This window comes from Chrysemys picta, chromosome 6 (assembly GCF_011386835.1).
Source record: "Chrysemys picta bellii isolate R12L10 chromosome 6, ASM1138683v2, whole genome shotgun sequence".
Lineage (NCBI taxonomy): Eukaryota > Metazoa > Chordata > Testudines > Emydidae > Chrysemys > Chrysemys picta.
Window position 1 is genome coordinate 56,770,808 of NC_088796.1, and position 25,757 is coordinate 56,796,564.

Sequence of the window (25,757 nt, forward strand, 5' to 3'; positions counted from 1 at the left end):
GTTTGAAGCTGAGTGAGGCTTGACCAGTGCTGCTTTAAGCAGTGCTGAGCAGAACAGAGTAAATTACCTGACTTTGTTTACACATACTCCCATTATTGCAAACCAAGAGCTTTGCCTCTTTCCTGACTGCATCATATTACTGACTTGTATTCAATTTATAATCCACTGTAATACACTAATCCTTCTTTGTGACACTCATAGGATTTTTCCATTGAACAACTGGTCTTATGTAGATTTAGTATAGCTACCTGTTTGTTTTGCGTGTTTGTTCTTGACACCAGACCATTTTATTCTGGTCCCATGGTGGTCCTATCTGCTATTTATTTTTCTTTTCACACAATCTCCATTTCAGCTGCTACTGTACTCTCAGACTTGTTGGGGGGAAAATCAGGATGGAGGAGGGTTAATGGATTTGTGAGTTGTTGAATCCATCATTGAGTTCCCTAGTGGTCTATAAATAAGATAGTTCATTATATATTCTTGACCCATATTTTATTTGCTGCTTTCTAGATACAGAAATTTGGTGATCCCAATGGAATTGTGCAGTTTGCTCCTGAATCATTATCTAGTAAGAACTATGAGGAGCCATCAGTCTTGGAAGGGCCAGAGAATATTACACTTTTCATCAAACGAGTCCAAGGCACTCTGGGGAACATAATGGTATTCTTACTCTCATTTTGGGGTTACTTAAAAACAATATAATCTGAAGTCTTCATCCATTAGAATGCATATAGGAGAGCAGGTACAATTTAGAGCGGTCTTAAAGTCTTTTGATTGCTTACAGTGTTCATGTATTTTCCTTTGGAGTTGGCATAATTGAACAAGGGATTTGGCCCTAATATTTCATGTTTTGGAAAGTCATGTCCAATTTCTATATTGATAGGACAAAATGTGGCAACCCATGCTCATTTTTTGACACTGTCCTCCCCCTCTCTCTTCTCCTATGCTTATGATAGGAGAATGGTGTAGAATGCATTTTTGAATAAAGTGATACCTTTTTAGAAAGGGAGCAGCATACACCCAATCTTCTCAGAGAACTGCATGCCATACAACAGAGGGGAATTGGGCCCTTGTGTTTTAAAGAGTGATCAACACTGGTTATTAAATCAGTTGGGGATTGCCTCCTGAAGTTCTTCAGAATTCAGCAAGCTATTTGTAGCATAATATCGTGGACTCCCTTTCTGGTGCAATCATTTTTTGGTATTCATTTTAAAAAGTATCGATTATCGTATATAATGAACACTATCTGTGGAAATTACTTTTTAAAATCTATCTGATGTTGGTGGAGAGGTAAGGATTTTCCTATTGTTCTCATTTGGCTGGAGTGCTATACAGAGGGGAAAGATTTTTAAAAAACAAAACAAAAATTGTGCACTCTACAGTAAAGAACATTTGGCCCACTTCGTATGTACTTGGAGTGCACTTGGTATGCTGTATGTCTGCAGTACGCAAGGGACCATATTTTGTACTTTTAAGTACTTTGTCATTTTTAAGAGAAAAATTTCTGGGGGACTCTTGAGAGAGAGAACAGTAGGGGAGTGTTGACCAATAAAAACAAACTGTGGAGTTAGGCCTGGAAATTCTGTAAAGTGAACCTACAAAGATATTCAGAAACAACCACCACCATATTCAGATCATTGGGGGTAAGCAGAGGGAGAAAGGAAGGCGATCGTGGTCCTGTTTTAGGTTACTATGCCTATTTATTTTTTATGTTTACATAAAATAATTACTATTTTCTTGTTAAATGTTGTATCTTATGCTCTGTGTACCTGAGTGGATAAGAGTTCCAAGTTAGTAAACAATGTTTTTTCACTTATTTCAGGTTCACTGGGAGCTGAGTAGTGATTCTGATACTACAGGTGACTTCCTTGCAACAAGGGGTACTGTCTCCATTGCTGAAAATCAGAGTGCAGCGGAGATCATTATTCATCTGTTACCAGATGATGTTCCGGAAGTAGATGAGAATTATGTGGTAGAGCTGCTTTCAGTGGAAGGAGGAGCAGATTTGGATCAGGACAAGAGAGTTTTGAGATTCACTGTGTTAGCAAACGATGACCCCCATGGAGTGTTTGCCTTGTACTCTGATAGGCAGTCAGTATTGGTAGAGAGAGACTTGAGCCGACACATTCAGATGAATATAACTCGACATGCTGGGACATTCGGAGATGTGAGCGTTGAGTACCGAATCTCATCTCATCATCGAGAACCGCTAATCACTCCTGAGAATACAGTGGGATGTCTGCTGGTGAAAGATGGTGCCAGCTTTGGTTTGAAGAGAGTGCCAATAAGCAGCCAGGTCTGTAGTGTCCTTTAGCTGGATAGACCTCTCTAGTGTTTTCTTACTTAAATTTATGTCTACATCATATTTACAAATGTCACTGAATAAGACATTAAATGGTGATAAATAGTGTCTGTTGGAGAGAGAGAGAATTTTGATACTCTGGATTTTGTATTATTTATGTACAGTTGTGTTCAAAGAAAATGTGGTTTTCAGTATAAGAATGGAATATAAAACCAAGGCTGTGTGTATCCCTGAGCTTCTGCTTATATCCCTTTCTGTGTATCATTCATGTTTTCAGTTTTAGATTCTGTTGTGTAGGCCCAAATCCTCTCCCAAGTATGTTTTTGGGAGTGGGCTATTTACTGGAGAAGGCTGCTTAGTTCTGGAAGACTGAATCATCAAGACCTGCAATTACCCCACAGCTGCTGTATGCCCCTATCTGTGGGTTGACATGCATAGCTGCAGATACACTAGCCTCACCTACTCTATTCTCTACATTTCCCATTCTGTTACTGAGATCCATTGTGCTAGATACTGTGAACCTATAATAAGTGACAATCCTTGCCCCAAAGAGCTTACATTGTGTAAAACTGCTGTTGGCCTTCCTTCACAGTATTGACTTTTGTGTAATGATTTTGAGGAAGATCTTTGTTAAACTGCTTGCCACTTTAATGATTCTCAGTGTATGGTACTGTTCAAGGAGCTGCAGACAGTTTCTATTACTTAACTCCTTAACTCAGTTGATATTGTTGTTTTCAGTTGAATAAAATTAGCAGCTTTTAAAATTTAAATTGTATCTTTAAAGGTGTTTCTCTTACTGGGCTTGAATTTCACTCTGGAACTGACCAATGCAAGCCTGATCAATGGAAGTGCCAATTATGTGCCTAAAATAATATTAGGAAGAGCAAAATCAGCTACTCTGTCTATTCCGGAAGAAGCTGCCAATTCTCAGGTAACTAGACTGGCTGCAGTGAAACAAGATTACCACTAGAGGGCAGATCCTAATACTTCTGTTACTAGAGGCCTGGGTACTTAGGTGATGCTAACATTTGTTCAAAGTTAGCTTAATGGTTGACAGTCGTCCCCACTTGTTACATGTACAGTACACATCAAGGATCTGATAAACATTTTGTACCGTCTCAGAAATTCAAGAGAGACAGTTTCTAAATGTATTAACTTTTGACACACTTTTATAAAAAGTGTTTTATCTATCTATATGAAATTAGAAAACAGCTGGTGAACCATAAAAGATGTGTTTGCAGTTAGTCTATGCCTGTGTCTTCGTAAATCTGAAGTATTAAGAATTTTAAGAAAAAAATGTTGAGTCCAGATAATATTCTCTCTTTAGGTTAAGTAGTGAGTCTTAAAGCAGCATATACCAAAAGAGGTAGATTTCCTTTCATTCTTTAACATTGAAAATATAAAGCTTGACACTGTTGTATTATGTTAGTTATATATAACCAAATTCTGCTTTCACTTACTTCAGTGGGATTACATGGGAGTAAACAGTGGCAGAATCGGTCCATAATAAAGTACTGTCTACCTCAATTATCTTTTTTTATTATACTGGAAACAGACAATAGCATCTCACTGTCTTACCTCTTAAATTCTATTGATGTTAATATTAAATGCTTTTAGATCTCTTACTTGAACCCCCTTTTCTCTCTTGCTTCCTGCAATTCATAATTTAACTTTATTCACATGGTTCTTTCCTTTACCATTGTTTACTACCCCATGGATGCCACTTATATCATCACTTCCAGACTGTGAGAATAACCCTTTTAGCCACAACTTCAGCTGTGCTATACCCTGTCATCTTTTAACACAGAAATCTAAGTCACATTGATTACCTATTTCCAAAACTATGAGTGAGTCTCAGAAATCTGGAATTTAGAATCTTTGGTAAATGCATGTGTAATAGGTATATGGCTACTGTAATATATATAATATATATATATACAGTCAGGGCTGATGCTTCCACTAAGCGACACTAGGCGGTTGCCTAGGGCGGCAGGATTTGGGGGGTGGCATTTTGGCGGCGGGGGGTCCTTCCGCTCCGGGTCTTCGGCGGAAATTCGGCGGCGGGTCCTTCACTCGCTCCGGGACCCGCCGCCGAAGTGCCCCAAAGACACGGAGTGGAAGGACCTGTGCCACCAAATGCTCAGAGGAGGAGCGCTGCCGCCTAGGGCGGAAAAAACCCTGGTGCCGCTCCTGTATACAGTATATACATGCAGTACTAGATATTCCCATATTGTTCTAACAAAGACGTATTATATGTTTCTGTAGGTTGGCTTTGAGTCTCTTATTTTACAACTTACAAACATTATAGAAGGGACAGGCGAAGCTGTGATAACCAGAAAAGGCGTGTACGGCTTTGTAACAGTTAGCTGGACTTCTGGATACCCACTTGATTTAATTCCAGAGTTTGTTCATCCAGGCAATATTACACCTGGATTTGGTGAGCACTTTCTTGTTACAGTATTCTCAGAGCTACAAAATTTCCATGTCTGACTAACTCCACTTTAGTTGTTGCTCTAATATTTTTGTACATTTCATGTTCCCTTTTTAATAAGACATCATTGTTAGAATGAAAGTATATGGTCTGATTTTTATCTGTGAGTAGTAAAGTTTCTTTTTTGAATAAGGACAACCTTGCATTTCATAGCTAATGTATTCCTTAGTGCAATATGCACCTTGTTATACTTCTGAAGAACTGCTTTATGGAGAAAAGGTGCTGTACTTTGTCATGCAGATTTCCACTTCTCTAGACAGAGCAGGAGTCTGATGATGATTCACATTTCTCTATGCTCAAAAGTAAAAAGAGGATTCCTGTTTAACAATTTGTGAATTGTTGCTTTTCTCTCTTTTTCCAGGTAATGTTACATTTTCTTATGGTGAACAAAACAAAGTAATTTCATTTCATGTTATTCCAAGCTTAAGTAGACCTGAGGCATTTGCTATTCATCTAACATCAGTATACAGCAATGTGTCTGGTGGGGCTCACTTGAGGTAAGGGTATTACTTAGACCCTTGGTTAATTGCATGGACCCCAACAAATGGATATATGCAGTAAAAATTCCAATCTGGTTACAAACATTTAAACTGTGCAAAACCCAATTGAGTTAGAAAAAGGAAAAATCAGCAACATAAAGATTTGGTAACTTTGTTGGTGAACCCATGGTTTCAGACCAAATGGAACCAATTGGTAGAGCTGCTCTGATCAGATCTGGAACCTCTTGCAAAACCAGTTCAATTCCTTGGCAGTAGTGTGTAGGGCAGGGGCTCTCAAACTGGGGGCCGGGACCCCCCAGGGGGTCGCGAGGTTATTACATGGGGGGTCACGAGTTGTCAACCTCCATCCCAAACCCCACTTTGCCTCCAGCATTTATAATGGTGTTAAATACATTTAAGTGTTTTTAATTTATAAGCGGGGGTCGCACTCAGAGGCTTGCTATGTGAAAGGGGTCACCAGTAAAAAAGTTTGAGAGCCACTAGTGTAGGGTGTAATAGAGGAATGGGTGATTTGCCTAGAACTGGGATATGTGTATATATGTTTGTGGAGGCAGTTACAGGAATAGAGGATCCAAGATTTTCTGAAAAACTGGAGGAGAAGTGGAATCTATAATTTGCCTCTGCAAAGGCCACTGTATAGAGAAATGCATTAAATACATCCTGATATCCTAGGGGGCACCAATTATCACCACAGAGCTTTCCCTCTCTGCAAAGGATGTCTTTCTCCATACTGGGAAGCACTGAAACATGAGCAAAAAACACCATACTAGCATTGGTGGGTCTGTCTAATCATTGGCAGTGTTTTCTTAACTGCACCCAGTCAATTTTTGCAAAAGGTCAAAAACTGAATTTGTATAGAGAATGAGTCATCCCATCACCCAAAGAGGTGTTAGACGACACTTGACTATTTTTCAGTGCAGTGTGAGGGAAGGTTGCATTGCTACTACCTGTCTGGTAGATAAGAGGAGAAAAAAAAATGCGGCAAATTTCACTTACTCTGAATTCACTTACCTTAAATAAAATTGTGGTATCCCCAAAGAACCAATTTTGAAAAGGATTAAAATTGCTAAATTAAACTAGACTCCATTAGAACTACTAAGTTTGAGGCTGCGGAATCAATGGCTGCTGTGAGTTTCAGTGCATTGATTTGTAGGCTCTGTCCCACAGGAACCACTAGCTAGAAGGATACTGCAAGAAACCCCATTTTGACATTCAAAGTGAGTGGAAGTTATTGCAAGACTCTCAGTGAGGATGTAAAGTGCTGCTTGATTCCCTAAAAAAAAATTACTGGCAATAATTTCTTTCAGGCTCAGGCCTATAAGACCTGAAAAGGAGGCTGGTACAGAGGAGGGAAAGGTAGGCAACGCCTACTCTTTGTCCTGGGTATGCAGTGAATAAAGGCATAACACACACACACAAAGGATAGGTTTAAGCCAGCAGGCTGCAACTTTTATTTAATTGACATAACACTGAGATGAACAGTACCCCCAAATCCTACCAGGGAAAACAGTGATCCAGTGTGGAAGGACATGACTGTGTGAGTGCTCATGAGTGCATGAACACCCTCTGCTTAACACTGTTACATCACCCATGGGATCCAGCCAGCTGCTGGAATCACCGACCAGCACCCCTTCTCATTTGAGGAATGAGGGTAAAGAAGACGTGTACAACAATCTACTCTAGATTTGCAATGCCTGTCCTTGCCCAAGAAATAACAAACATCACCAGAAGCCTTCCTGACTCCTGTGCTCAGGTTTACCCCATGAGCAGGCCCACTGACAACTGCCCTACCCCATGCTGGACACTGAGAGAAAAATCTTCCTCACTCCCCTGCAGGGAGTCTACATCCCCAATATACCAGGAAAGTCAGTTCTGATGCATTCAAGACAGTAACTCAGAGGGTGGATAGGTGCTGCCCAGACCCTCATGCCTGGGGAGAGGCCTTACATGCTGGGGGAGGGGTGCAGCCATGTAGTCATACACATTTGCCTCTCTCAGACCAGTCAGCTGTGACTCTACAAGTGGGACCAATATCTTGCTCCATACCTGGTGCTATTCTTGACCTCTCCATCCCCTCCCTACAGTACCATCAGTAGCTATCAGTGAATAGAACCAGGAAAGAAGGAGAATAAAGTAATTGGAGAATTAATAAAGAAGGACAAAAAGTGTTAATTAAAATAACTATTTTAATTAGTAATAATTATAAGGTATTTGACTAAATAACTGAGCTCCTTTCAAGGTGTTCCTATATTTATCCAGTTAGTTGTTTGTATTGTTCTTCCTATTTATTAATTACATTAGTGCAAGGCTGCCTCTGCAACATCTCACTAAGAAACTATAAAGATGCCACAATAATACTTCTCTAAACCAGATCATCTTTATTCATTTTCTTTCTTTCTCCTGCCCCAACTCCTGGCTCATCACACCCTGCATTCCCGTGGTATTGAGAGGAGACAATGCAGAGAATGTCTGTTCGCCTGATCCTGACTTTCCTCCCATTGCCCCACTGCCTCTCTAGCATCTGTGGAATAGTTTCTGCAAGGTTTAAAGTAATGGGGAAATCTGTGGTGCTGGAACTCCCCATTTCCACGCACCCTACCTTCTTTTGCACCTTCTCTGCTCCTGGAAGTGGAAGATAGCATGCAGGCCATAATGATAATTGTTTCTTCTTGCCTCAGCCTGCAGCCCAGGCTGAAAGGCTTGAAGTTCTCTGGCCTGATCTGTGCAAGAACCTATGCAAGAATACTCCCTGTGAAGGGAACCTTTTTACCTCCTCTGTCACATCTCCTCCCTTCTCCCTCCACACACCAAACTATTCTGAGCAGGGAACTTTTTTTGGTATGATAACATTTTACATCCAACTTCTTGCATCCATAAATGACTACATAAAATGCAAGACAACAGAGTATCAGACCCCATCATTGTTAATGGGTGACTTGTGTTTCTTAATTCAACTTTTATGTTTTCTATTTCAGATCAGGATTCACAGTAGCTGAAATTGAGCCAATGGGTGTCTTCCAATTTTCCCCTAACTCAAGACATGTTTCAGTTGAAGAAGATGTGCAGATGATCAGATTGCATGTCCAAAGATTGTTTGGTTTCCAAAGCAACCTCACTAAACTGACCTATCAGACTATTGCAGGAAGTGCCAAACCATTAGAAGACTTTGGACCTGTTCAAAATGGAGAGCTTGTGTTTGGACATTTTCAGGCAGAGGCTGTAGTTGAAATATCAATCATCAATGACACAATTTCTGAGATGGATGAAGTATTTTTTGTAAAGTTAACTTCAGTTGAAGTTTTGGCCATTGAAAAATTTAATCCTAATAGGAATCCACGTTTGAATCCAGATTTTAGTGTTGCAGAAATTACGGTATTGGCCAATGATATTTTTCATGGAATCATCAGTCTTGGGCCTGGATTTATTTATACTGAGGAAGACACAAACAATAGTACACCCAACACAGTGATACTTAATATCAGAAGGACCCAGGGCTTTGCTGGTGATGTCAAAGTAACTGTTAAAACCTTTGGTGGAGTGAGTGCACAGAGTGGGGTAGATGAATTGCCTTTTGAGAATGTGTATGGAAATTCTAACCTGACATGGGCGACTGAAGGGATGGACTTTGAGGAACAGATTATATCTGTGACACTGCTGGATAGAGAGAAAGAAAGCAAAGTGTTTATCAGAATTCTTGATGATGATGAGCCCGAAGGGGAAGAATTCTTCTATGTTTTCCTCTCAGACCCGCAAGGTGGAGCTCAGATTGTGGAGGGAAAGGATGAATATGGGTTTGCAGCTTTTGCAACAATAATTATCACAGGTAATATTCTTGTTTTCAGAGATGCAGTGCATAAATGCAATATAATTTAACATATAAAGCTGTCTAACTCTGAGTTCCTCTGGCAAATTCCATTAAGATTGAGATTTCTTTCCATGAGATATGCAGGGTATTTTGCTCCTAAACCTCGAGAGTTTGCAGATGTGCGGAGGCTTTATGTCTCTGTACTGCCTGTCAAATCCCACCTTTCTTCCTTTGGCAATGTGCATTTTTCATGACCCAAACTCTCATTGACTCATCTACTGGATGCTGCCCAACCCCTATTCCTGGGGTATTTTACTTAGCACATACTATGTCCCCACTGAGAGGAGGCATTAGTGCAGACAGTGTCTGATCCTCTGACCTTGACTTTCCTCCCAATGACCCGTTGCCTCCCTAATCTCTGAAGTAATTTCTGCACAGTTTAAACAAAGGGGGAATCTGTGGTGCGGGAACTGCCCACCTTCTTTTGGTCCTTCTCTGCTTCTGGAAGCATAGGGTAGCATATGGGCCATGATGATTCTTGTAGATTAAATCTGATAATTAGCTAAGAGCTTTTCTCTCTCAGTGAGTGCATCCTAATGCCAGAGGTTAATACCAGAACTCTGGTTTACTTTAATTTGTGAATAGCTACCATAACATTTTCCCATATAGTTTGCACAGAGATCTTTTGAAATATGAATCTTATGAATTGTTTATTGAGTTAAAAGCACTCTGATTCCAAGTTGTTTTTATAGAGCATATAATGTAGGTGGTTTGACAGGATAACAGCAGTGATAACAAGTCCTTTGGAAATTCAAATCAAGCAAAATACTTTTAATATTACAGAATGGCTCTTAGGGATTAACGACCAAATTGTGTCCTTGAAAGAATGTACACAGCTACCAGAAAAACATATCCAGGAAAAGAATGTCAAATGTGTGTGCAATTACATGCTTCTTTTACATTCATAGTTACTACAGTTGTACATGTAAATAACAATTTGCATGCATGTGCAAGTTAATCACATAATTGCATGCATGTAGATTGTTTTAAAGAAATTAATTATATAGTGCCATTGGTATGTGTGATGTGCTAAGCTTATGGTCTAAATTAAATGAGCACAGGTAATAAGGTCAAGAAACAATGTTAAGGGGAAGAAAGATGACACACGTGCTGGGTCTGAATCAGATTGGAAGTCTCTTACCAGCCGACTTTATTAAAAGAACAGGCTCTTTCTTCCCCAGTGTAGAGTAATGCTATCATTATGGGGGGGATCCTTTAGAGCTAATGCATTTTTAAATGATTGTGATGGACAGCAGTTATTCGGAGTGGGCCTATTCTGTAAGGACTTTATGGGTGAGATTTTCAAGAGTAATTAATGCTGGCCTGGCACTGGACCCACTGAAGTCAATGGGAGCAGAGTTAGAAAAATCCAAGTGCTTCTGAAGATTTCAGTTTACCTGCACAGAAGATGCTAGGCATCTGACCAAAAATTGGCTTTCAAAATGAGCTATTTTCACAGTTAAAAGACAATCCGCAAAATTAAAATGTAAAGATTTCACTTGGGTTACTAGATAAATGTAGGAACGCATGAGTTTTTTTTATGTTTGAAGGAGCCTTTGTGGTTACATCCTTTGTTCCCTTTGAAAATTTGGCTCTTAGTGTACTTTATATCATATCTTGTGTACATTTTTCATTTTAAGCAATTTTTTCTTCATTAAATATGTACAACTTATTCTCAACTTTATTTGCTTCCTAATCAGTTTGTTGGACTGTTTCTCATACAGGCAATGATCTTCAAAATGGCATTTTGGGATTCAGTGCAGAGGTACAAAGTGGCCTTGTGCTTGATGAAGATTCTGAAAACAGGGAGGTGCAGCTGATAGTCACAAGGCAACCAAACAGGTGCAGGCAACGGCTGATAAAAGTGCTGTCCCCACATGCTGTAATGTGCTGTGTTGAAATCAAGGATGCTGCTGTTAGCAGAAGAGGTTATCATGGAATTTTATAATAAATCTTTGACTTTCAGCTGCTCTAATAGTTTATTGTAATTTGGCAAACTTGCTTCATAAATTTAAAATGTGATTGTTAGTGTACTGGTACTAAACAGAAACAAGAATTAAATATCTACTTAACTAATAAACATAATAACTGAGATGAGAAATTAATTTCCTTGCTATATGTACTCACACTTAAGATTAATTGCTTACTTGGCTAAAAATGTCTCTGAAACTTATGATTTTCTTGGCTATTATACAGTAGGTCTGAGTAGTAATATGTGTATTTAATAAGATACATGTGTGCCAATATATATTTATGTATTGCCACACACTGTATGTATACTTTTTACATACTACACAAACTCTCAAATATGCTAGGTGATTTTCAAACACATAGGAAAGTAAGTCCCTGTATCAAAATGCTTACAATCTAGGATCCCTGTTCAGCAAAGTACTTAAACATATGCTTAACTTTAACCACATAGGTAGTCCCATGACCTCAATTAAGCACATACGTAAGTAACTTGCTGACTTAAGTGACTTGCTGAGACCTGGATCTAGCTTGCTTTCCAATAACTGGCTGACATTGCTCTTGTGACTTTTATTAATATAGCTAATTTCAGAGGAAATAGCATACAACAAAAAGAAAAATATTTTTCTTCTGAAAGCATTTTGTTTTCCAGTGGTAAATTTTTATTATTAATAAAAAATGAATGTATCTATGTGGTTTAGCTTCCCTGAAGCAATAGCTGCCATCTTCAATACATTTATACTGCTTTGCTTTGCTCATAGGGCTTTTGAAGATGTGAAGATCTTTTGGCGGGTGACCTTTAATAAAACATCTGTTGTCCTTTGGAAGGATGGAGTAAACCTGGCAAATGAACTGTTAGCTGCATTAGGGGTTACCACCTGCATGGCAGGTCAAACAATATGCAACATCTCCGTTGAAATAAAACCTGATAATGTGAGTAGTTTATTAATATTTATATAGCATCATGACTGACTTACAAATATAAAAAACCCCATAGGCCCTGATTGAGAGAACATAAAATCCAGGGGCCACGTCTGCAGGTCCTTACTCAATTTCTTCTCAGTCCTCACACAAATTCCCATTTTCTTTAATTCCTGCTTTGCCTCAAGAAGGCTAATTAAAAACTGAGGAAGGGGCTGAGTGTTTGGCCCTAGAGAAGGCTGCAGTTATTGAAGCCATACAGGAATTATAAGGTAAAGTAAGTTGCAGTCACTTCAGTGAAATAAGTATTCAGTACAAATGGGCTTTTACCCTTCGCACATTAAATATTTGTGTCACCAAAGCACTTAATATATGATTCACTTTAACTATGTGACCTGAGTAATCCCATCTGATTCAGCAAAACATGTAAACACATTCTTAACTATAAGCAAATGTATGTCTTATTGAAGCCAATGGGACTGAAACATGTTCTTTAATAAACATTATAGGATCAGTCAAGTGCTTCAGGTAAAGTGTGTTTTAGGACCTAATACGTTGCATGACTGTGATAACTAAGGCAGTATTTCAATACATTGGGATCTTAAACCTGCCTGGTCTCAAAGATTGATCTGATTGGTTAATGGAAGCAATAAGACCTATATATCAATAACAAGATCATGTAGTGTAGAGAGCCATCACCTGCCCTGATTACAATGCCCCAATTATATGCCCTGCCCTTTCATGTGGGAAAAAAATTCTAAAGGATTTTTTCCATACTGTTTCTGCATATTTGTTACATTATAAATGAACATAAATATGATACAGGTATACTGTCACTTTCAAGATCTTCTGGGAAGTTTGAACTCTGCAACACCTGGCAGCTACTGTGTCCAGTTCAACCTCAACTGTATTGACTCTGTCGGCTAACAATTGGATCCCGTTTTGGCTGAGAAATAAGCTAGTATTTACAAAAATGCCAGAATTTAAAAACAAGGCCAGATTTACAGAGAGAAGATAAGTTACAGTGTCTTCAGTGCTCACCCTTCATTAATTGAAAATAAGCGTTTGTTTGTTTTGTTTTTTAACGAGCTGCTTTGTTTTTGCTTGTCCAGGGCTACATTTTCAAAAATATCCTCTATGTTTATGTCTGCAGTTTCAAGCCTGCCTAAAATAACAAATGCAAATGATATTTAGATATCTAACAACTTGATTTGAGGATGCAAAATCAGGAAATTAGACATCTTCATTATATCATTTGTACTCACATTTGATTTTGGGTAAAAATTAGAGACCAGGTGGAGGTCCTATTGAAAATTTAGCCTAACCTATTTCTTATTTTGTTTAGAAAATCAATTACTTGCTATACTGTATTCAGTAAAATGTTGAAAAGCATCATTTGGGGATTGCATGATCAAATTCTCTGGTGTATGGCCATTGAAATACAGCATTCTGTATTTCCAGACTGACTAGAACTAGGAAGTACCAAAAGTCTCATGGAAGAGCCTGTCTCATGATATTTTCAGCCTACTTTTGCAGACTTAAGAGTTGTGAAAATGCTTAGCCAAACTTTTGAACCTTTTGAGGTTCATTCACACTAATACAAACACTAGAGACACATGTCAATTTTTTTCAACGCTTGAGACCTGAGTTCCACCTTCAAAAGATAGTCACAATTAATGGCAGGGGCAAAAACCTGTACTTACACAGGCATGCAAATTTTCCACCTGGAATTCATTGTGCACATGTTTGTGCATATTTTTTGCAGGTGCAAAAGGGAATTAAAGAGACAAATTCTGCACAAATCTACACCTTGTGTCATTCCATAAATTTGAAAATTTGACTTATGTCTCACAGCATCCTGGAGGCACATCAGATGTATACTATATGTTGCTAGGCTATTGTGTGAGATTATATGTGAAAGACCATAAGACTCTTCGCCTACTTGTTCCATATTGGTGTTCGCTGAAACGTTATCCCTTTTTGGATAGTACTTTATCTGCCTTATAATATCTTTGAAGCCAATGAGTAATTCAATGGGGAAACAGTATAATAACAGGAGAACTTTTTCAAAAAGGATGGAATGCGTTCTTTGCTGCCTACTCCTGTTGGAATCAGTGGACATTATAATGATCTTGAATTCTCACTTGTTTACAGGTACCTGAATTTGAAACTTATTTTTTTGTTGAGTTGTATGAAGTAAGCTCAGGAGCAGCATTAAACAGCAGTGCCAGATTTGCCTACATAACTGTTCCAGAAAGTGATGCTCCTCATGGCCTACTATATTTTGCTGTGGGATCTCGTCTGGCTGTGGCTAATAAAAAGACCACTTTAATCAGTTTGCAGGTGGTTAGAGACTCCAGTACAGCATTAACCATCTCAGTTAATTATAATATGCAGGTAAGACTGTGTATAATATCCTCATTTATTCTCTAAAGCATAAGCAAGTAAGGTTACCCCTGGTTTACTTTATCTAGGAAAAGCTGAAGTTACACATGTTTATAGCAGCGGTCATTCCTTAGATAAGTCTAGCATATTTTGTTTCCCATTACTAAAATCATCTCACTTTGATCAGTTTACCAAAAGTAATTTTGTGCAGGGTACTTCCAATAGCCTCAAGAACTATGGTCATCCTGAAGTATTAAATAGGTCATCACCACTTCCACTCCCTGTTAAAGCTTTTCCTAGGCTTTAGCCTCCTCCCTTTACAATGTGGATTCTGCCACAGCAGGTATAATCGTTTGTATCCTACCAAACTTGTGTGATTTCCTCTATTATGTCCATAGAATATTTAAAAGAGAGGGCATTTTCATAGAAGTCTAATCCATATCTTAGTTGGTTACAGTTACTTAAGTCCAGGCAATATTCTTGAGCCATTGGCCTTAGAAAGTAAGTATCTATTTTTTTTATTGGGGCAGCAATTTTTTTATGAACTGCAAAAACATACTGCTAGTCTATTTCTCCAATAGATGATATCAGTCCTATTCATTTGTTGGTGTGTTGATCATATAGCCTTATACTAGTTGCTGGTCTGTTGTCTCAAAAATAATAATAACCCTATTACTGCTGACAGCTGATGGAGAGTCTCCTTTAGCTCAAGCGACAGGTACTGTGCACAACATTGTACAGTTATCTAGGCACAGTTCCAGCTCCTCTGTGGATCCACAGCCAGCCCATGGGCTGGGGGGAGGTTTTCCCCTAGTTTTTTCCTGTTGCATCTGCTTAGCACTTGGCTGACTACTTGGGCCGAGTATTGGGCCAAAAGGCATTATTGTAAAGAAGTGTTCTGATACTGAAGTATTATTATGCATTGGCTGGTGAAATTTCCTTTCCTTTAATAAAAGGCTTTGAGTTTTATTTCATGCTGCATATGTGTCAGGTTTAACTATAGCAATTGTGTATCCCTGTGTTGCCATGGATTTGTTCTACAGTAGCTGCTCAGTGTACTTTAGTTAAAGTGTATGGTAGCAGGTTTTCGGATTCTTGCTAGGAAAAAGAACATGGATCCCTAATCATGAATCTGGTAAATGGAGAAGGAATGGCAGCATCACTTCTCACCACATACAGTACGCTTAGGCTAATACAGGTAGCTTGCCTGTTTTGGCATGTACGGTAACACCACTGCTGTACAATCTGCGGTATTGAGCATGACAGAGTCAGGGCCGGCTCCAGGGTTTTGGCCACCCCAAGCAGCCAAAACCAAAAAAAAAAAAAAAAAAAAGTTGCGATCTAAAAAAAGCCATGATCGCGATCTGCGGCGGCAATTCGGCGGGAGGTCCTTCACTCCCAGGCGGAGTGAGGGACCGTCCGCCGAATTGCCGCCGAATACCTGGAACTGCCGCCCCTGTCCGGAACAGCCGTCCCAAGCACCTGCTTGAGAAGCTGGTGCCTGGAGCCGGCCCTGGACAGAGTACCAAAGTGTGAGGAAAAAACTCTGAGAGAGGAAGTCAAGGGGGAGGCAGGGAGGAGAAGGAGTTCACTGGAAATAGATGTTTGTCTCATTCCCACAATTTCTTTATATTTCCTTTGTTTGACGCTATTAATTTTTATCACCACTTATTTCCCTGCTTCCTGCAGATTCTGGGAACCCAGTTGGAAGGGGCAAATAAACAGTCACTTCTGTCACTAATTGGCAAAGATGATGACTTGTTTCCAGAGCAAGTCTGCACACATACGCAATCACGTTGATTTACTATAAGCTGTTTAGTGAAATGAAAATGTTCTGGTTACCTAGTAAAAGTATTTAATTAGTCAGCACTAGCAGTATTCAGAAGGGTTCTAATAGTTGACATTAAAAATCCTTTCTTTTGCATAGGAGTCATTTTGAGGGTTGCCTGAAGGAATCTTTTGTGTGATGATCAATAGATAATCCCAAAGCTGTATTGTGTTATGAATTTGAATAGTAGCCCAGAAAACTAGTTTCCACTTAAGCAACGCTTATTATGTATCAGATCTAGAAATAAAGGTTATGGCATGTGGCAAAAAAGCAAATTAAAAAATAATAAAACTTCTGTATACCCGATGATAGGTAAAACTGTAATATTTCAAGAGGAAATGAGTCCATGTATAGATCTCCTAAACCTGGACACATATCTGACTTGCATTTGTATTCTGTAATATTTCCATGATAAAGGTCAAAGAAGAATGGTCTTGTGGATAAACCATTGAACTGGGACTCAGGTGATCATGGTTCAGTTTCTGGTTCTGACACAGCTTCCTGTTGTCTGTGCATCTATTTGCCCTTGTAAAATGTGGATAATTCTTCCCTCCTCCCTGGGGCATTGTGAAGATTAATACATTGTCTATGAGGGGCTCATGTACTGAAGGGATAAACACCATAGAGAATTATTATTTTTATTATAGGAAAACCCAGAGGCTCCAGTCAGGACCAGGACCTCCTCATGCTAGGCATTGTTGAGATACTTGCAAAAATAAATTAAAATTAAAAAAATCCTACTCCTTTCTTCATGGCCAAAGAGGCTGCTATGATCCTAGTGGATTTCTGTGGTAGAAAGACGGGAGAGAAGACAGGATTGAGTACCTTGTACAATGTGGGGGAAACCCCTTGGAGCACCATAGAGTTCTGCTTCCTGCCTGGCAGTGTACACTGGGTATGGAGGGTTGGAGGAGCCAGGGACAGGAACATTAGATCTGAGGAATGGGAAGTGCATAGATCTGAAAGCTGCACTAGTGCCCTGGTGTATGATACACAAGCTGGTCCAGGATTTGCCTAAAATTTATTGAATATGTTAATGTGTCTGTTTCTGCCTGAGAAAAATCCATTTGACACCTTAATTACCTTCTTCAGAATGTCTCCTAGATTCTTTTTGTGACTAGCCCATAATTTAAGTTTGTGCCTTTTGGTTTGGAGTCTGATATCCCCTCTGGCAGTTGTCTAGAATCATCCTTCTTTAGTATGCTCTCAGAATTTCATTTACCTCAATTGTACCTTAAGCTTTTTGGTGTTTACCTATTTACAATATCTACCTCTCCCCTTAATTGAGTGGCCTTGTTCTGCAGCCACTGAATATGATTAGCACCTGTTGAAGTCACCAGGAGCTGCTGGTGAGCAGAAGCTGTAGAATTAGTCCTGTTCTTCTCATTGACCATAAATGTTACATTACTTAGTCTTTCCTAATAGCTATAACACCTGAAGCTCTTTGTCCCAGGTCACTGATGTATTCAACAGCATTCAAGTTTTCACTCCCTTGATTAATAACAAAGGTCTGTGAGACTGTTTTACTTATTTCTGCCTCTTCCCAATTTATCGCAGACCCCATCACATTTACCTTAAAGCATTTTGGTTCAATACAGAAAGTATGTGGGGAGGATATTCCAGATTATTACCAAATAGGAATTTAATTTTAATAGGTTATATTTACATTTTTAAAGAAAAAATGGATTTTACCCATTTAAATGCACTTAGTTTTAAACACACTGCATTATGATGATGTTGCCTAGAATTCTCTTGTTTGGTTTCCAGGAGCTGAAAAGACCTGAAGCTGTTGGTCGCACCTTCATATCACCAGCTATTTCAGGACAGGATTTTGCCAGATCTGAGGGCATACTGACTTTTGAACCTGGAAAGAGAAATGCTGTATTGGATGTAATGCTGACTCCAGAGACGGGATCTTTAAATCCATTTCCTAAGCGTTTCCAGGTTGTGCTTTCTAACCCCACAGGGGGTGCCAGAGTAGATGATGCATATGGTATTGCCAACATCACAATTGTCTCAGATTCAGATGCCCAATCAGTCTGGGGGCTGGCTGACCAACTGTACCAGCCACTTGATGATATCATTTTGAACAGGGTCCTCCAGAACTTAAATGTCAAAATTTCCACAGAAACTACAGAAGAACAGCTCACTGCTGTGATGCACATAATAGATAAGGTAAATATTCATGTGCCTCTTCCAAAATGACTAACGACTTCCATGAGGATGTAATAACTCTTATGGGTTGTGAACATATCAAAATGATAATCAGCAGTAGTGATCCTTTGAGACACACAGTGCTGCAGTTCTAAAAACAGAACTAGCGGAATCCTTGGTAAAGGATTCCAGGGGTCAGGAAAGAGTCTGCCTGTCTGCAATTAGACTAATAATGATGGCTACCAAGAATTAAAAACCAAGCACAAAGGCTAAAATGCAGCCTAAGAATTAAATTACATATTAAAGCTCAGATACTCTGCAAAGCCAAGTTTCCCCCTTGGTGCAGTGGCATCACAGAGCTTACTATGGCTTCTTGATTCTCAGGGTAGATCTGTGCTGGCCTATGAGCTACTCTAACCACCACTATGGTTCCCCAGGGACAGTACACCAGCTGGGGATTGCCAGAGAGCACCATGCCTCTGCAAGCCCCTCTTCTTTACACTAGGTGTCTTGGAGTTGTAGGTTGACATAGGAGCTGAATATTTTGGCACTGCACTAGCTAAGTGTTTCTCTCAAGAGGTACCTCCAGAGTAGTGCATAGGGGCCAGAATGTATCAGAGAATCTAGCTCTGAGGCTCAAAATAGTACAATAGTACAATAATACTGACTAAAGACAACACTCAATTGCATATAATGGTGGCATTTTGGGAATAGGAGTGGGTAGAGAGCTATTGAAATGGGGTTTTGCTTTGTTAAGAATTTTTAAAAGAACTGTAAATTCCACACAATTCCTTACTAATCTAACTCCTCTTACTAAGCGTGTTTTTATTATATAAATTTGACATTAGACTATGTCCTATATCTTGGTGGCAAAAAATGGGAAAAATGAAAACTTCGGAACTAAAACAAGAGAAAATTGAAAATTTTACTAAAAGTGGGCTCACAATGAGAGAACCTAATTAGCAGCATTTGCTTTTTAATTCATATTGGCAAGTAGAAAATCTGCCTTTATTACAATTAATGAAATTACATGTAAAATTGAGTATATCAAAGCAATAAAATGCTGTACTGCAAAAACAAATGAAAGTTACTAAAAACAAAACAATACATGAGACACAATTGTATAATTTGTTAAAAACCAATGAGTTTCTATTTCAAGTGTGTTTCTAAGGTGCTCCTTCTGTATCTAAATTTCTGTAATGCTGGGCTTGAGAAATAATTCCCAGACAGTTTACAGCTCCAGTCTTATAATGAGCTCCATACAGTCAGATCCCTGAGATTTTATCAGGATTGGGGCCTAAGATTTTATCAATTAACTTTCCACTTTTGATAACATTTCTCAGTATATAAATGTAGTCAAGTAATTTAAATATTTAATTTAATGTATCTTCCTGACATAGTTTTGGTATTGTCATAAATACTAGTTCTTGAAAATCAAGGAATGATTGTTTTTATAATCCTGTAAGTGATACCATTTACTTTTCCATGTTAGGTAATGGTTGAAGGTGAAAAACAGGTGCTCACTGATAAAAGTCGAAATCTTTTCTATGAGATACTCTGTGCTCTTGCTAGCCCAAAGCGCAAGGATACACGGGGCTACAGTCTGCTTGCTGAAGTTACTGAGAAGTTTGCCTTTTCCCTCTTGACTGGAGTAATATGTGGATCACCTGGTGAAAAGTAAATAATTTTTAATTTACAGAATGTGGTAGAAATATCTGACAATAGACTGCTATAGACCTAGCATATATTAGACAGGAGTGCACATTCAGAGAAAATCTGATGAGGACTTGCCTTGGTGTATTACCCATATACAAAGATGTACACCGTTCTACGGTATTCCCTCAAAGCACTGCAGTGGTACAATAGTAGGACGTGGAATTTTGGACTATTACTGCAGAATAGAATACATTGTACAGGATACTGTTATATATGGAAGGCATGGGACTAGGAGTCAGGAGATTTGTGGCCTAATTCTACAAGATACCTTGCCCCCTCAGCTGCAGTACCATGTAGGACCAGGTTCATCTATGCTGTGCACGGAAAAAGGGACAGTCCTATGGAAAAAATAGTATGTTACCATATATAGATCAATTTCACCATCTGTAAAATGGGGCTAGTGATACTGACCTCCTTTGTAAAGCGCGTTGAGACCTGTTGATGAAAGGGTTGTGAAGGGCACAGACTTGTTAATACTAGTTAGTAGAATAAGTGAGCTTAGAGCTCGTGGGCTTCTTGTTCCCAGCCCAGAGCACCATGTTCTAGGCTAAAGGGTGAAAGCAGGAGCATCCATTTTGTCTGTGACCCGTCTGTAGGTTCAGCTGAATGTGGAATGCCAGTGGAATGTGGACGGGTTTCAACAGCAAGCTGTATTGAGCAAAATACAGAAGGGAAATTTATAATCCATCCCTTTCTGAATTTGATTTTCCTGAGGACATCAAAAAGCACCTCACTGGCCCTGTGGCTTCCCTTCTGTCAAACATCAAAGTCCTGCTACAAACCACAGAGGCAATAGATCTCTTATTGAAAAAGAATGAAATTTTAAAACTTTCATTATAAAGTGTATCCTAACTACAGGAGTCACTGCACTCCCTGTAATGAATGGATAAATGACTGTTCCACTTACCGCATCTCTCTCTCTCTCTCTTTTTTTGTTGTTGTTGTTCAACAGAGGCAAAACCATCCTTGACAGCTGCCCATACATTGCAATAATGGCCCACCACTGGTACCCTCAGCAAATCAATGGACACAAATTTGATGGAAAAGATGGGGATTCAATCAGTTTTCCTGAGCGCTTGTTGGAGGTCTCCATTGCCTCCTCCCCTCCTAGAGATCAGAACTGTAAATTTGTACAGTTTACAGAATACAGCAGCCAACAGTGGTTTATAACTGGTGATAAAAGAACTGCCCTAAAAAACAAGGTATGAAAATGCAGCAGCTTCTGTTTATGGGATTTGAATGTAAGTTTCAGTTATTAATCTTTGATCAAAAGATATTTAATATCTGTAGTGTATCATAGTGTGTGTCTGTGCATGTAGATGTGGTGTAATTATATTTATGCATTGACCACTGAATTTTAATTTTGAATACATATTTACCTTGTTTATGCTGTCAGATTTTTTCAATGAGTTTGAAGGGTCAGAGTTCATATCCATTGAAAGACAACAATGAAGTTATCTACCGGATTTATTCTGCAGACAGTCGGATTGTTCCACGTAAATCTCTGTGCCTCCTTTGGAATCAGGCTGCAGAAAGGTACATTTTATAAATCACAATTTAGCTTTTCAATTTCCATAATAAATCTGTGTGTGCATATATATGGGGTAACTATTTTCAGATTGCCTTACACTTTCTATTAAAAAATAATTTTCATTTTCTTAATATTTCTAGCTACTCTATGGTTTGCTGCAAGAACTTAAAACTTGACAAGGGGACAGAGAAGTATCTTTTGATGGTTTATGAAAATCCATTCAAATTTGGTCAAAATTTTCAACTCCTATCTGTATTTTGCTCAGTATAATTTGTTCCTAGCTTGCTGTCAAAAATCCTGACCACTCCATTAGCACTGCACATGCAACACCCTGATGTCTTGTTCCATCATGCCACCAAGAATTGTTGTGAGTGGGACATAGACAAAATGGCTCCCCTGTCTCCTGCTTTTCTGCAGGAAAATGCCCGTTAGCATATGGGAAGGTGCACTGGGCTGAGAGCAGGGAGACCATACATTTCAGTTTCTTTATTACTCCAGTATTAATTACTCTGTGTCCTTTATAGTTCCTGTAAATGAACAAGAGCTCAAACCCCACTGAGAAGCTACAGAAATTGGGAATACAGCCAACATCTCTCGTATGGCCCAAAGTCTCTTACCCAGACTTTGTCTCAGAAAGAATCTGCTAAAGCTAAATATTTGGTTATGTTATTTTATAAAAATGGAGCTATTAATGAATACGTAACTCAGTACTATTCTTTGAGTGGTTGCACGTGTTCAGTGCTCTGTAGGTGAGTGCATGTCTTGCACATGGTTGCTGGGGATTTTTTTCCTAAGTGATACCTGTCGGGTGGCTCGAACACCTTCTGCTGCCGCGTGCCACTGTGTGCAGGTATAAAGGGTGGAGCCATCCCCAGCCCTCCTCAGTTCTTCTTACCACCCATAAGGATTGATTACGTGATTTCAATAGACTCTGAGAGGAGGCACTCCCCAGAACACTCTCTTCATCTAAGAGTAGAGCTGACCCGTGGGTATGGTGAATCGAGGCGACTGCCCCAGGGCCTGCACTTTGGGGGGCCATGCAGGAGGTGGCAGGGGTGGGAGGTGGGTGGGCGAGTGGGGTGAGGAGGTGAATGGGGAAGCAAGCAGCAGGTGGTGGGAAAGGAGGAGCCCCCCTACCAGAACCTCCCCCCCAGCGCCTCCTGCCTGCTGGCGGTCCCTGCAGATCAGCACTTCCCCTTTTACTTTTTGTGAGGGAGTGGCAGCAGCAGACTATTGATTTACCCATTGGCTTTGCCTTTTATCTAGTCACTAGATAATATTATGTACTTGCAGTTAGTATAGTACCTAAAGTGAGCCATTTATACAGTAATAGGATAGTGTCCTCACTGACAGCTCCTAAATTCCTTTTAAGAACTTCTGAAGCAACTTGGTCCAAGACCACATAAAGCTCAAATGTTAAATAATTTGGAAACACGAATATCAGTATGCAATAAACCATTTTGCATGATAGAAACTAATATGTAGAATACCTTTTAGAAAGCTACATGGACCAATCAGTGCTGCAGAAGCTTTGAAAGATAGGGATGTGCCAATTAGTGAAAAATGCATTTTCCAAATAATGTATTCACTTTTTTTTTCCCAATTAGAATAGGGTAAAAAGAAACCATATTTAAATTTCATTCCAAATAGACAATGCATTTGATGATTGTATCTGGAAGACACTGAAGATTTTAAAAAATCACAAAGTAACCTGGGTATTTTCAGTTGTTATGGGAATGTTACAGTAACACTTGTGCTGTCACTTTGGAGTCTGATTAGTATGAGAAATATACAAGATCACTTTCTTCAATACTTGCATAATATACAGTGATGCTTAGGTAGCTGGTTGTCTCTTGTCTTGGATAAATGCCTTTCAGTGGTAAGAAGTAAAACTAAAGTTACCAGTTTATTCCAGGATTAGGAAAGACACGTTAGCTTCAGCTGTTGATTAGTTTAAGAAATCAGTCTCAACATGAAGACTCATCAATGAGGATTTTGTGAATCTTTTGTTTTTGCTGTAGCTGGTTGTCTGATAGTCAGTTCTGCAAAGTGGTTGATGACACTTCAGACTACATACAATGCTCCTGTTCTCACATGTCCATTTATGCTGTGTATGCCCAGACAGACAACTTGTCCTCATACAATGAAGCTTTTTTCTCTTCTGGATTCATCTGTATTTCAGGTCAGTTGATACAGTCTTATTTTTTGTTTGACTGGTGTGATCTTGTTAAAGAAGAAAATACTATAGTGAACCATCTTTACTGTAAAGGAGTGAAAATGATTGCTTAGTCTCCACTGAAGTTGAACAGCAAAGTATAGGGCATGCACTAGCACTGCATCTGTCTGAGAATCACTGTCTAAATCTTCTTTCTTCAATGCCCGCACAATAATTCCAGTCTGCTGCTGGACTTGGATTCAAGAGGCAGAGCTTCCAAATGTGCCACCATTAGGACTGCCATACTTTTTTGTCTTCAAATGTTGTTAATCAGTTCAGCGTGTTATAACAAGTAATCCATATGAGAAGTAAGTCTTGTAGCTGTATTCTGTGAGTTCTGATGTTGATAGAGTGAAACTCCATTTCCATACATGTAACTTTTATAAGCCTTTAACAGCACTTTGCTGAAAATGTTGTATCTTCTCACAGCTTAAGTGAGAACAGGAAAGCCTCATTGCACAAAGAACATTTTGGTGTAATTACAGCCTGATGCTTCAAGAACTCTCAGTTACTATTGACATCAGTGGAAGTTGAATATAATAAATACATCAAAAGAATATAGTATTCTGTGAAAAATATTGAATGCAGTGATCTGGTAAAAGGAGGTTTGTGTGGGCTTGAAGGATGCCCCCTGTGTGAAATTGCAGAACCAAATTTAAAGGAGGGCTGAGGCAGTCCTCTTGTTCTGATGAAGTCACCCCCTCTTTGGATACTTTAAATCATCCCTTAGAGAGATGGGGTTTCAAGATATAATTTACCTCAGGAAATTTTTTGCAATTGACCAATTAAGAATATGAAAACTAAACTCCCTTCTTCCCGTTCCTCAAAAAAGCACGTGCCGAATCCTTAAAGATGTGTTGTATGCTCCTCTTTTCCCATTCTGAGTGTAAGGACAGACAAAACTATACATTTTATTTCTCTACCTGCCAGGAAATGAAGAGGCAAGTCACCTGGCAATTAAACATTTAAACAAATATTGTTACACACAATTAATGTAGTTAAAATCTTGCATTCTGATAAAAAAAATTCTCAAAATCACTTGAAATGTTATCATTGCCTCCCTTACTCTCTGAAGTTGCTCCTGTTGAATGGACTTCAGTAGGTTAATTTAGGTGAAACTCAGACTTATGTCTGGTAAACAGGCGATCAACCAGCAGCTCTAGATTTAGGATTTGTAAGAAATTTTCACAGCAAATCTTTTCTTCCTAATTAAGAATGAAGTAACAGATATTAAAAAAAGATGAATATTGAAGGAATACCCTGTCTGACTCCCAAGATTGGCTCTCAGGCCTATAATGTTTTCTTTTGAGCTCATCACTACTATTGTAGATATCACTAGCTAGTGACGCAGTAATTCACAGCTGAATATTTGTGCCATAATTCACCACTTCATGCTTTCAGAATGTATACCTGTGAGTGAACTGAGTCCCCACCCTGTCTTCAACAGAGCACACACATCCTGGGTTAACATCTGAACTTTCCCTCTTCTTGCGGAGTGGCTTTACTGGGAACTCAGTTACAATAATACAATGTGAGCTTCAGGCTAAGGTTCCTCCCTGAGCTTGGTTATTCCTAGAATAGATCATGGAGGAAAGCCATATCTTTGTTCCCTATGTCCTCTGAAAACCACCTCCACCGTCCTCATATGCAAAGTGGAGTTAATGAGCAACACCAGCTGCAGTATGTCAGCCGACCGTAGCACCAACTAACAGTCGGTCAAGAGAAGAGTTCTGTCACCCTATTCTAGTACTGATGTCCAAAAGGTCCATACACAATACAGATGGATTCAGAATTAGGATTAGTACAGCTGTTTGTCATAAAGCAATGCTGCACTTTACGAAGCACTGTGCGTTCATTTCAACATTGAAAATTCGCCTTTGC

General features: G+C 39.2%; 1 protein-coding gene across 9 annotated transcripts in view; it reads left to right on the forward strand.

Moving 5' to 3' along the window:
* The window catches only part of ADGRV1 (adhesion G protein-coupled receptor V1), a 443,810-nt gene that overhangs the window by 182,396 nt on the left and 235,657 nt on the right, over nucleotides 1–25,757 (forward strand). For 7 of the 9 annotated variants that reach the window (XR_508681.3, XR_010602226.1, XM_008167457.4 and 4 more), the window contains 14 exons: nucleotides 511–660; nucleotides 1,823–2,296; nucleotides 3,087–3,233; nucleotides 4,568–4,739; nucleotides 5,155–5,290; nucleotides 8,269–9,116; nucleotides 10,883–11,000; nucleotides 11,888–12,059; nucleotides 14,202–14,444; nucleotides 18,028–18,435; nucleotides 19,907–20,091; nucleotides 21,083–21,332; nucleotides 21,527–21,666; nucleotides 23,683–23,843. Coding sequence is in view for 6 of the 9 variants with exons in the window: in XM_008167457.4 (XP_008165679.3) it covers nucleotides 511–660; nucleotides 1,823–2,296; nucleotides 3,087–3,233; nucleotides 4,568–4,739; nucleotides 5,155–5,290; nucleotides 8,269–9,116; nucleotides 10,883–11,000; nucleotides 11,888–12,059; nucleotides 14,202–14,444; nucleotides 18,028–18,435; nucleotides 19,907–20,091; nucleotides 21,083–21,332; nucleotides 21,527–21,666; nucleotides 23,683–23,843 (3,604 nt within the window). In the remaining 3 variants the exon portion in view is untranslated. Of the gene's footprint in view, nucleotides 1–510; nucleotides 661–1,822; nucleotides 2,297–3,086; nucleotides 3,234–4,567; nucleotides 4,740–5,154; nucleotides 5,291–8,268; nucleotides 9,117–10,882; nucleotides 11,087–11,887; nucleotides 12,060–12,891; nucleotides 13,059–14,201; nucleotides 14,445–18,027; nucleotides 18,436–19,906; nucleotides 20,092–21,082; nucleotides 21,333–21,526; nucleotides 21,667–23,682; nucleotides 23,844–25,757 lie in introns of those variants that run through there. The other 2 variants (XR_010602227.1, XM_024104505.3) reach the window with 2 other exon arrangements.